The 12,731-nt window shown below is 43.5% G+C and overlaps 1 protein-coding gene across 5 annotated transcripts in view; it reads left to right on the top strand.

The window, feature by feature from the left end:
• LOC114879646 (protein RUFY3) overlaps positions 1-12,731 on the top strand; it is a 178,669-nt gene that overhangs the window by 23,338 nt on the left and 142,600 nt on the right. For 4 of the 5 annotated variants that reach the window (XR_003789940.2, XR_003789941.2, XM_029194747.2 and 1 more), the window contains exon 10: positions 1,299-1,515. Coding sequence is in view for 3 of the 5 variants with exons in the window: in XM_029194747.2 (XP_029050580.1) it covers positions 1,299-1,515 (217 nt within the window). In the remaining 2 variants the exon portion in view is untranslated. Of the gene's footprint in view, positions 1-1,298; positions 1,516-11,946; positions 12,272-12,731 lie in introns of those variants that run through there. The other variant, XM_046286580.1, reaches the window with a different exon arrangement.

Genomic DNA, 12,731 nt, shown 5'->3' with positions numbered 1-12,731 from the left:
CGTCAAGCCCCGCTTTCGTAGCCGACGCTGCCGTCCCTGAGCCTGCGCACTATACGCGCTCGGATTGGTCAGTGTTTTTGCTTAATATTTCAAAAACGAAGCTTCAAACTACTTTTCCGCAAAGGATAAAGTTGTTCAGAATCACCCCAGCTACCACCCCTTCACAGGGTGAAAATGAGTTCTGGGACACCCTGTATATGTACAGGGTGATTCTCTCGTTGTTCGATACAAAAGAAGTGCCGCCTAGCGTCATAGGCCTATTTTTATCCGAGTTCGAAAAGGAGGAGGATACTCAATTCGATGTGCATATTTTTTTTTCTTTTTTTATGTATGCACCCATAATCTGTACGGCAGTGGGGGTGTGTACTGTTCTCTGCTCACAAGAAGTCTCGCGCAGTGGAATATAAAATATTTTACAAATTCATATTCAACATACAAACGGTTATGTGGAACATTTATAGAATATTACAAGTTTAAATACGGTATACTGATTAGTCCTATTTAGTTCAGAGCAGGCTTTTCAACACCATCATGTGTTGACAGAAATCCAATTAATAATCGTTTGATTACTAAAAATTCGTCTACAACTACAGTATTGCCTCGTAATAAGCAAGTGGTCTCGACTTCGAAATAAGCAAGTCGCTATCCCCTCTTCTTTGTTTGAAGTCGCCCGCAAAGTGAGAGGTACGAGAAATGAGTGAGAGGTTCATGAAAGCGCGAAGCCGATGTTTAGGGTAATAAATTTCACGCTCGACTGAGCAGTGACAACGGTTAGTAGAAGAAGGATGGAATATATGTATATAATGCTTTCTATCCTTGTTCAAAAATAACATCGCTGCTCGGCCGATCACTATATGATTTGCCGCTACCTCGGATCTCTCACTCGTTTCTCGCGCTCTCTATCGTCCCGTTTCAAGAACAAAGTCAAGCCGAATAGCTACCTCCCTCGAAATAAGCAACGGTTCGGTCCCGAGCCACTTGCTTATTTCGAGGCAATACTCTAATAGTAAGCTGAAATACTAAAAAGTTCGGAATACTTCAATTGAAGGGAAATTGAAAGTAGGGGTTATACTTTTCAGTCTTTCGTTACTGGTTAAGTTATAAAGTAATAGGGTATATTCGTTTTAAACAGTGTATCATTCATTTAAGCGTTGAAAGTGTTAACTCATTTTTATTTAACGCGATAAAAATAAAATGTGATTTACTATAGATATGTACATAGTATATTTGCTTTTCGATATAATCTGAGAGTGCAATGTGTATTTAATGCTCAAGGATCATTAATTTGACTTAATTAGGTGCAAGGAAATGGATGGTGTGAGATCAGGAGCGGAAAAAAGAGTCAGGATTTTAGGAGTTGAAGCTGCTGAGAGGGAAGCAAGAGTGATTGGAGTTGAGAGAGAATTGCGCCTCGAACGCGAATGGAGAACCTCTCTACAGGAGGCATCGATCTGTAATGCAGAAAAGATCTCCCAATTACATCAGGAAATTGATCAGTTGCGACGGGTGTCAGAGGTACGTAAAAGCATAATGCTTTTTATTAAACGTCTAATGTCTATCATTAAACGTCTAGCAGTTACATATTTCGAATACGCATAGAATTTAGGATGTTATGCATAGCTTCAGTGAAGAGTGCAATAAAGCAGTGTATCTCAAAGTGTGGTACATTCGAGATCAAATCAGGTTTTCCAAAGGAAAATGGAGAGGTCCCCCCCCGCCCCCGAACTCCCGTAATCCCTTAAGGACACGGCTAGTAATTTAGTCGAGCGGTGAGTAGTTTAGTGTATGGACACTACAGTTTAGTCGAGTAGTTTAGTAAAACGATTTAGTCGAGTAGATCCGTTTTATTGGATTTTTCTGGTCGAGTAGGCTTCCCCCACCACTAATTAGGCTTGCCCCACCACTAACTAGGCTTCCGAACAGACCTGTCCGGACGCATTTCTTTAGTCAAGCGATATATCTTGTACTCTTGATTTCCAAAGCTCAACTGTACTAGCCCAAACACTTTTCTATGTGTTAAACGATTTAGTAGTAAGTACTGTGCGGAGCTGAGGAGTTTGCCGGATTGGGCGGACTGCAAAAATTTGAGACGTTCGCTCGCTCCACCTATCCCCACTTTTACGTTCTCGCAGGCCTATTAATAGAATCGTAGGTATACGCACTGACACCGTCGTAGGATTTACAGGTTTACGGGGCCCAGCGCAGAGCGTCATCTGATGATGTTTAAGGTAATTAAAAAAATTCATGTCTACGCCAATGCCTTGAACCGCTCGCTCGGTGTAGCTGCATCTCACTCACTTTCGATACGTCGTTTTCATTTTCCTTGTCTTACATCGTAAGACAGTAGTTGTGATCCTATCCGCCAATACCGAAAATACGTGTGATAGAAAGTCACTTAAAAGCAGGAGTGTGAGAGCGGTGAATCATTACGTAAACCGCCCAACCCGGCAAACTATGTACTGTGCACAGATGAGATGTTGCGGAGGCTAAGGAATGCGGGTACGATTGGTCAGAGGTTTCTAGTCACGCCTAATGCACACGCATACTAGACCGTCGCGCGTTATTGGTCGAAACGCTCACACATACTAAGTCCGCCGCTTGCACACCGCAAAGTCAAGTGGTGTGGGTGCGTGACGACGTTGGAACTAGGCGGGACAGACCGAGGTGTCACTCCTTAGCCTCCGCAACATCTCATCTGTGCACAGTACTCAGCTCCGCACAGTACTGTTCGTTGCAGCTAAGTTGCCGTCCAATCAAATTCGTTGCCCTACCTCCAGTCACACGTATTATGTTTATTGGCCGAGGCTCTTACATCAACAAATCTATCGCGTGACGAACGTCGCTAAGGACAGACATTGAAACAGAATGAGATGAAGCGATAGCGAGCGACGATTCAAACGCATTGACGTAGACGTAGATTCGGGGTATACATTATTAAGAAAACAGGAGAGTTTTTACACTTTCCATAATGTAATTTCCATAAATTTTGCATAATAACAATTGTTGTCAAGAACGAGTATTATAAAAAATCCATTATTATCCCGAAAAAATCGCATGTTTATATAGTTAAATGTATCTTCCGCGAATATGGAAATTTTACGCCTATGCAATGTGAACGCTGACTTCTCAAGTTACGGGTTCCTGGAGGGGATTAGGTGGAGCGAACGCACAGTCCACTTGCCCCTCTGTCGATCCAGTTTGTGGGTGCTCGACAACTTAGCTGCAACGAACAGTACAGTAAAACCTGGATAAATGCAGCGAAAGAATGCTTGGATAAGTGCAACATCGCTATCCCCTCCACTTGGGGGATCCCCCTAGCCGAACCGAGCCGCTCGACGAGGAAACCGTGTAATATGATCCGACCGTGTCGGCTGAATACAAAACATGTGTACGGACTCAGAATCGACACCTCGCTTGGATAAATGAAACATTAAACGCCCAGAATCGACACCTCGCTTGGATAAATGAAACATTAAATGCCCAGAATCGACACCTCGCTTGGATAAATTAAACATTAAATGCCCAGAATCGACACCTCGCCTGGATAAATGCAACATTAAATGCCCAGAATCGACACCTCGCCTGGATAAATGCAACATTAAATGCCCAGAATCGACACCTCGCCTAAATAAATGCAACCACTGGGTCCCAATCTCGGTTGCATTTATCCAGGTTTTACTGTAGCTACTCCCCACTCGATTAAATTACTAGTCGTGTCTGAACCAGCCTTTAGGCGTTACGAAGGAGAATGATGATTCCAAGTCCCTTTCCTACCATCGATACTTTGACAACGATGTCTCTTGCAGCTGAAACGGCTACGTACCTGAAAATGTGTGCAACGGAAAGAAAAGTATCATGTAAATGCTGCAGAAAACAGGATAAAGTATGCGTTTACTTTTCTGCAAATTCTTTCTGCACGAATTGTTAATAATGGATAAATCTCTGCTGCATTTAAGCATTTTTTGTATTCTTTTTTACATTTTTTATATTTTACATTTGCTGTGAAATATGACAATTTATTTTGGGTAATTAGCGATATCTTGTCAACCTCACTGATTTCGCTCGTTTTTTAATATATTGTTGGGATGATGATTCTTTTCCCTATACATATAACCGCCACTCGGCCTTAGTTTTCGAGATATTTTCGAAAAACTGATGAAATTAAACATTGAATTCTGCCTGTTCGTATGCGTCCATGTTACATCTTATGCGTTAATATGCGATCGCCGCTTTTCTACTGTTTCTGCAGGCAATGGCACGGCGACCGATGATCAAGATATACCTTATGTATACTGTGTTTCATCGAACTTGTCGCGGTGTGTGGGCGAGGGGCACGCGAAGGAGTGACTGCAGCCAATTGACTGCTGGCGTGAATATGTGTTAGTGTCACAAGCCGCGACAAGTTCGACGAAACTCTGTGTACTTCTGTATTGATAATTTCAACATATTGTAGCTGTGACGGCAGCCGGGAATTTAATATAACCTAATCGAATGTACCTAATCAGTAAATTAGGTTCGGTTAGGATAAAGCAATATTCTGGTCGCCGTCAGGCGATCACCTGTGTGACCGCATCGGCCAATAGCGCGCGACGATCTAGAAAGCGTGTACTTATCGACTTATCGACTACGACCAATCGTACCCGAATTTCTTAACCTCGTCAACTTCTCATCTCCCTATAGTACTCATCGCAGTATCCGAAAAATCCAACGCCGTCGAAATCCCGCTAAACACAAACCTAGAAGCAATTGCAGTCACAACACTATTCGCAAGTAAGATACACATATGCAACATATACCTTCCAAATAGCCATACTGTAAACCTAGCTGACTTCAAAACGCTTATAAATCAACTTCCAACACCCTTCATACTAATGGGCGACTTCAATAACCACCATTATCTCTGGGGATCGTACAACATAGACGGCCGTGAGAAAATAATTGAGAAATTACTAGAAGACCCCAACATCACTCTGCTCAACTCAGACAGCCCAACACATTTTACTGTAAGTACTGGGAAAATGAGTGCGATCGATCGCACTTTGTAGTAGCAAATTGACGCAATCCCTAGATTGGGAATCATTACTAGACCTCCATAACAGTGACCATTTTCCCATAAGTTACTTACTTATTGTTAGATTCTAAATTCAGATGATTACCCGATCAAGGTTCTGGGGTAAGTGCCATGCCGTTCCTCATGGTCCTCCTACCAGAAGATGCAGGATCTTCCCCACTCCGTGGCCAGATTCTTCTAGATCAACCTTATCTTTTGACACGTGCCGTGCAGCACCATGACTTCGGGTCATCGGCCACACGCGCGTTCCTTCGAGAATCGGCGATCGAACTCTCTATCGCCGTTCCATAAACAAAACATCCGCGACTCTTAGAATTCGTCGCACCTCAAGTATCAGCTACCGCCGGCCCAAGTCCGATGACAGACATATGGCTCGGGGTATCGATAGCCTAAAGAATCCTAAGAAATCCTTGAAACCCAGGTCAAAGCCCAAAATGCATTGACCCTGCCACGTGTCAACCCTTGAACACGTGCTGACGCTAACACGGCCAAACTGACCTGCTTCACGCTCTCGGGAAGCCAAAACTCAATGAAGATTTCACAAAATCATCCAAACCACAAATCACAGACTAGCTGAAATTCAAACTCGAGGCAGTAACACAACTCCGTGCATTCCACTTACACCCTGTTGTCTCCGTTACCCTCGATCCCAACGCAAGGCACAACTATCTTACAACACACTTCAATAAAATCATAACGTCCTTTATTCCGTGCAACTCGTGTACCTTTCAAACGCCGTCCTTCGCACTATATCAAGTCCGTGGCCTTATGTCACCCATGATACAGATTTCTGTCGAACTCATAGCGTCACTATATTCCGTACACGACATTGACACCTTTCATCCGTTATCTCCACGATGACTACAGCCACAAGTGCGTCACCTCCAAATGACACCCGCAAGTGCCACCCGGCAGCATCGGTATTCACTAACACCGTGCAAAACAGGCGGTACCACCCACAGGTGTGTACCCCAACACAGACCATACCCACAGGTATGGTGCAACAGTGATAAATACTCAAAAGTATTACCACAAATCACTAACGTGCATTCTCAACACATCAGCGTCTCCAGGGATCGTAACGTCGGCGGTTCCATACAGCCATCTGCACCCTAATACAGTTATTCTCGAACGCAAACAACTCATTGTGTTCGAGTATCCATAGCACAACGACAAGGTGACGAGATAGAGTTTTCCAAGCAAAAGATATAAAAGGGAAAGGAATGAGAGAGACAGAACTATGTATTATTTCCCTTCTTTTTTTTTTTTTTTTTTTTAATGAACTTTCAAATGTCTTGTACAGTATTGTAAGCGTTACTTTACGAAATATTATCTTGTCAATATAAAATGGCATTTTACGAAATATAAGGCTAACACGGCTCATTCGCGTTCTCTTCCTCACTCACATCTATATCGTTATTACCCGACCATTCACCCTTCCACAAGCGCAATCGGTCTTTCGGCACAATCTGTGGTCTGCCGCTTTTGCCCACTATTTCATACCGATCATTCGCTAGGGTTTTAGAAATTACAAACGGGCCCACAAATTTTACATCTGTTTTCGCCCTTCTTGTATCGGCGGGTTTTACAAAAACGGAGTCGCCGTCTTTATATGTGATGTTGTCTCTACGTTTACTGTCAAATCGTTTCTTTTGTTCTTCAGCATTTTTACCCAGTCGTTCAAATGCTACAGCCCGATCTTGATTCAAATCAATTTCCTCATTCGTACTCGGCAATGACCTTTCAGCAGAAATCGCGTTACCAACACTTCTTTCTACACCAAATAATAAACGACTTGGTGAAAACCCTGTAGATTTCTGAACTGTCGTGTTAAGTGTAAGCATTATTTTTGCTAGTTTGCTCGGCCAATCCTTATTTTTATTTATTTCTACCGTAAGCAGATTGGTAACGGTTGCTACGTAACGTTCGGCTTGCCCGTTCGCTCTAGGAGCTCCCGTCGCGATATAATGTAACTCTATACCATGCTTTTTGATGAATTGCTCTAGTGATTTGAACGTAAAATTCGTGCCCCGATCTAAAACTATTACTCGAGGAGTACCGAATAAAGTCAGCCTTTCCTTGAAAACTTGCAACGTCTCGGTACCGGATAACGATTTGAGCGGCACGAGTTGAATATACTTTGTAAAAGCGTCAACTATCAGCAAAACATGTTCATACCCATCTTTTGTCTTCTCGAATGGGCCTACACAATCACAATGTATCATGTCAAACGGGATAGGCTTTTTCTGAATTGAATACAATTTTCCTTGTTTCGGTCCTGCTTGGCGTTTGCATACTACACACGTGATACAATGTTCTATGTACTTTTGGACAAATCTGCGCATTTTCGGAAACCAATATTTTTGAGCGATGCGGTCATACGTTTTTTCGAAGGCTACATGACAATTCTCATCATGGTACAGACGCAATAAGCCAAGTCGACTTCCTTTCGGAACAAAACTACGGTAAACTATTCGTCCCGTGTCTCTAAGTATTTTACGGCATAGTATACCCTCTCGTAATTCAAAATCGGTACACACGGTCTCGTTTGATTCTAATCGTTTGATAATGTTTAACGTCTCTTCGTCTTTCCTTTGCGCAACTTCCAACCACGATCCCTCGCAAATAGTATTCACACGGTAGTCTCGATGCGGGTTTCTGCTCAGGTAATCGACGTGCTCGATGCATTTCCCTTTTCGATACTCTAAATCGAAAGAGTAGTCCTGGAGAAAGACCCACCAGCGTGCTATCCGCGGCAATAAATCTTTTTTATTCTGTGTGGCTTTGATAGCATTGCAATCGGTCACGATTTTAAACTTAATTCCCAATAAATACACGCGGAAGTACTTTAACGCGTTCACGATCGCGAGAGTTTCCAGCTCGTAAGAATGATAACGCGATTCCTCCGGCGTAGTCCGTCTGCTAAAATACGCAACCACACGCAACTCGTTTTCTACTTTTTGAAAGAGTATCGCGCCGTAGCCAATCGAGCTTGCGTCGGTATGAAGCTCGGTCTCCCGTTCGTGGTCAAAAATCGCGAGCAAAGGTTCTGTACTGAGTTTGTCTACAACGTACTGTCGCGCTTCTTCCTGTTCTGTACCCCAAACCCACGGTTCGTTGGTTTTGGTTAATCTCGTTAGACAAGCAGTTCGTACAGCGAATTCAGGTATGAATTTTCGGAAGTAACTTGCCAAACCGACGAATTGTCTCACCTGTTTCACGTTACGCGGGATTGGCGATTCTACTAATGCTTTAATTTTTTCTTTACCTGGCCTAACGCCTTCGGAGGATATCTCTCGACCTAAATAGTTTATCGAAGTCTCGAGAAACTTACATTTTTCAATATTCAACGTAAACCCTGCCTTATCCAATGCTTCTAATACGCGCTCTAAATTTTGTAACCCTTCCTCGACCGTCTCCGACGGTATTAAGACATCATCTATATAAACTAATGCGATGTTATTTCTTAGGTTACCGAGAGCCGTATTAATCGCCCTTTGAAAAACGGCAGGCGCATTACAAAGGCCAAAGGGCATACGCAAGTACTCGTAATGCCCGTCGGGCGTCACGAATGCAGTCTTACACACTGAATCTGCGGCGATCGGAATTTGGTGAAATCCCGCTGCCATATCTAAAGTGGTGAAAAATCTACCCTTACCTAGGCGATCTAATTGATCTTCAATTAATGGCAAAGGATATCGATCTCTAACAGTAATCTTATTCAGAGCCCGGTAGTCCACACACAAACGATCTTTCCCGTTTTTCTTTTTCACGAGAATAACAGGACTCGCGAACGGCGAATTGCTCTCGCGAATAATATTGTTACCCAACAAATCGGCAATAATCTGCTGCACCTTCTCTCGTTCAGAAACTGACAAACGATACGGATGGTAGTTTATTACCTTGTCTTCCTGAGTAGTGATGCGCATTTCTCCCGTACTTACACACCGCACCCGGTTGCCAGTGGTCAGCATCTGTTCAAATTTCGTCAGTAGATCTCGAACAAACCCTCGTACTGCTTCATCCGGGACGTCAAGCGCGTAACAGGATGTCTTCATCACCATCTCGCTGCCTTCTTGGGCGACAGGAGTGCAGCGTCGAAGTCGCGTTGTTCCATCAGGTTCTGTTACAATTTGTAGATCGGCATGCACCAAGACATTTTTTCCAATGATGACATCATAAGGTATCCCAGCGTCCGGAACAACAAACAAATCCAGCTCGGTGGACACGTCTTGTGTCTGAATTATTGTGGTTGTACATCCAATAGTCGTAGTACTAGAGTCACATAACCCTTGTACAGTGGTCGTGTACGGCTCGATTTTGCAACTTGCTCGCTTAGCTACACGTTCCCTCACAAGAGAGCACGTTGCCCCATTGTCAATCAAACACGATTGCACAAACATATCCTTCAACAAAATTGGCGTTAATTTGTGATCCATCGAATAGCACACATTAACCTCGGGCTTCTTTTTATTTTGGCTGTTCGACGTTGTGCGTTGCTTCGCCCAACATTGCGATTCCTCATGTCCTCGCTTGTGACAGAAGGTACACACAGGACCGTTTGCAAATCTTTTCGCTGTTTCCCGAGACGGCTCGTCAATGTTTTTCCTTTTCTTTGGGCACTCCCTTTCTTTATGTCCCGTTTCGTTGCACTCGTAACACCGCGTTCCGGGAAAATTTCGCGGTCGCGTTGGCCCTGCACGATCACTCGAGTGCCTCTTATAATCGCGCACTTGTCCTCCGCGCTCTCGTACTCGATCAGAACCACGTTCAGTGTCCTTTTTCGGCACTTTCACAAAATTGCCAATGCCACTAAGCAAGTCAGCAACCGTAGCGTAACGGCCATTCATCAAAGATTGTCGCACACTTGCGTCCATAACATGACCAATGACTAAACTAATTAGCTCAGGAGGCTTAAATGCTATTTGCGTTTGTCCATAATATTTTAATTTATTACGCGCGTATTCGGTATACGAACTTACCGAGTCACTTGTATACGAGACTGCGCGTGTCAAACGTTCACAAAGGCGGTCCTCGGGCACGAACACAGAGCAAAGATCCTCGCGAAATTTTTGCCAGGTTCGCGGATTGCCTTCCCATTCCCTATACCACTTCTTAGCGGGTCCAGTCAGAGCATGAGTAGCCAGACTCAATCGTTGAGTGGCCGGAAGTTTATCGGTTATTGATTCGACCAAATCACACCACCTTTGGGCATCCTGACCGATATCGGTACCACTGAAATCGGGCACTGCTTCAACAAAACACTTAGGCACCGCGGGCACCGATGCAGCTACCGATCCACTCGCGACCGTTTCCAAAACCCGACGGAACAAATCTTCCAAAGTCGGCTCGGCGGTTTTACCTTGCTCGTCGGCCATCTTAACGAATGCAAACGGTTAAAGTATACAACAACGACTAATATCTGTTTTAACTTCGCGGTTTCTTATCCCACTTCTGATGTTAGAATCTAAATTCAGATGATTACCCGATCAAGGTTCTGGGGTAAGTGCCATGCCGTTCCTCATGGTCCTCCTACCAGAAGATGCAGGATCTTCCCCACTCCGTGGCCAGATCCTTCTAGATCAACCTTATCTTTTGACACGTGCCGTGCAGCACCATGACTTCGGGTCATCGGCCACACGCGCGTTCCTTCGAGAATCGGCGATCGAACTCTCTATCGCCGTTCCATAAACAAAACATCCGCGACTCTTAGAATTCGTCGCACCTCAAGTATCAGCTACCGCCGGCCCAAGTCCGATGACAGACATATGGCTCGGGGTATCGATAGCCTAAAGAATCCTAAGAAATCCTTGAAACCCAGGTCAAAGCCCAAAATGCATTGACCCTGCCACGTGTCAACCCTTGAACACGTGCTGACGCTTACTTACTTATTGTTAGATACTATCCCACAACTGCAGAACAAACCCACTGCCAAATGGAACATAAAAAAAAATAGACTGGTGTATATACAAAACAATAATCACAAATCACCCTGCAAGAAGCCCCAAATAGCGAAATTGATCCTAATAACATCAATCAAGAAATCTAACGACTGGAAACAACTATTAAAAAGGCAGCGCAGGAATCCTCTGGTCCAATAAAACCAAAAAGTACAAAAAAAAGAAACACACCTTGGTGGAACGTAAATTGCCATGCAGCCATGAAAGAAAGCCATAGGGCCTTCAACAAAGCAAAGATACAATCAACAACAGAAAACTTTTAGTGAACTTCAAAAAACTTCGAGCAAAATTTCGCAAGATAATAAAAAACAGTAAAAGAAAATCTTGGCAATCATATCAACTATCACAAACAAAACCCCAACAAATACCCTGTGGGAAAAAATCAGAAACGTTAATGGAATAGAATTTTATACAGAAATCCAATTTTTCGACCTAGGAGATAACAAATTTATAACTAACCCATAGAATATAGCTGACACCCTTGCAGAGATATTCCAAAAAAATTCCAAAAATAAAAGCCGCGAAGAAAGAGTCCACATACCTTTGCCGTACCTCACAAACCCAAGAAACGACAACAGCCACCCAGTAGACTCCGTTTCCGAATTCATTTTAAATTCAATCATAACCCTAGAAGAGCTAATGAACACTCTCCGCACCACAAAAAATTTCGCTCCTGGGCCCGACAATATACCTAACAAAAACCTGAAATCTGTAGGCCGATCGCCTCAACAAACTGCATCTGTAAACTTCTAGAAAAAATAATTAATAAAAGGCTCAGATGATTCCTCGAATCGAATAATATGCTATCACCTAACCAATACGGATTCAGACAGCACCGTTCGATCACTGACGTACTGTTAAATTTAGAGACAAGCATATGTGAAGCATTTCTAAAGAACGAATTCCTCATTACAGTATGTTTGGACATTGAAAAGGCATACGACTCAATACCAAGGACTACAATCATCAATGCTGTAGCGACGCAATCAGAGAGAAGTTTTCTCCTGCGTAAAGAGAAAGCGAGGTTCGAGCATAAACAGATGGCCCTTTAACACAAAGGGCAATAAAGTCGTTATGTGCTTGGACTCGGCGACATCGGTAGGTAGTGGCCTTCGACGCGTTGCTGCGCGGGAAAACTAAAGTCTTTAGAGGCGTTTAAGGGAAAATTTTCCTGTTCCCTCTCCAGAAATATTCCGGGTGGGCTTAGGCCAGGCTTGTCCAAGTAGGGGAATTTACTCCTGGAACACATGTTTTGGGTCCCCTTCCAACACTGCTCCTTCAAGTAAGATGGGACTGAGGAGACAATACCGCCGCTAGGAAAGACGGAGGGACAGTAGTCGGAACCGTCCCATCTTACTTGAAGGAGCAACGTTGGAAGGGGATCCAAAACATGTGTTCCAGGAGTGGATTCCCTTACTTGGGCAGGCCTGGCTTAGGCTATATAAAGTCTAGCTAATCCGACGAAGACAGCTTGTTCTTTTACTTACGTCCCGCAACGTAGTTCGGTGCAAGGGTAAACCTTGTGCCGTTAATCTTATTGTTAGTCGGGTTAGAATAGTTACAATTAGATTAGGTAATTGTATTTTACACGTTATTATACAAACTATTTATTCCTACAACGCGAGTGTTTAATTAATTTACCTACACATATGACCTCAATGCCCTTACCAAAACTAGACTAAACGGCAACATATTAGCTT

Source organism: Osmia bicornis, chromosome 7 (assembly GCF_907164935.1).
Source record: "Osmia bicornis bicornis chromosome 7, iOsmBic2.1, whole genome shotgun sequence".
NCBI lineage: Eukaryota > Metazoa > Arthropoda > Insecta > Hymenoptera > Megachilidae > Osmia > Osmia bicornis.
Note: the sequence above shows the minus strand (reverse complement) of the source record. Positions and strands in the feature narration are given on the sequence as shown.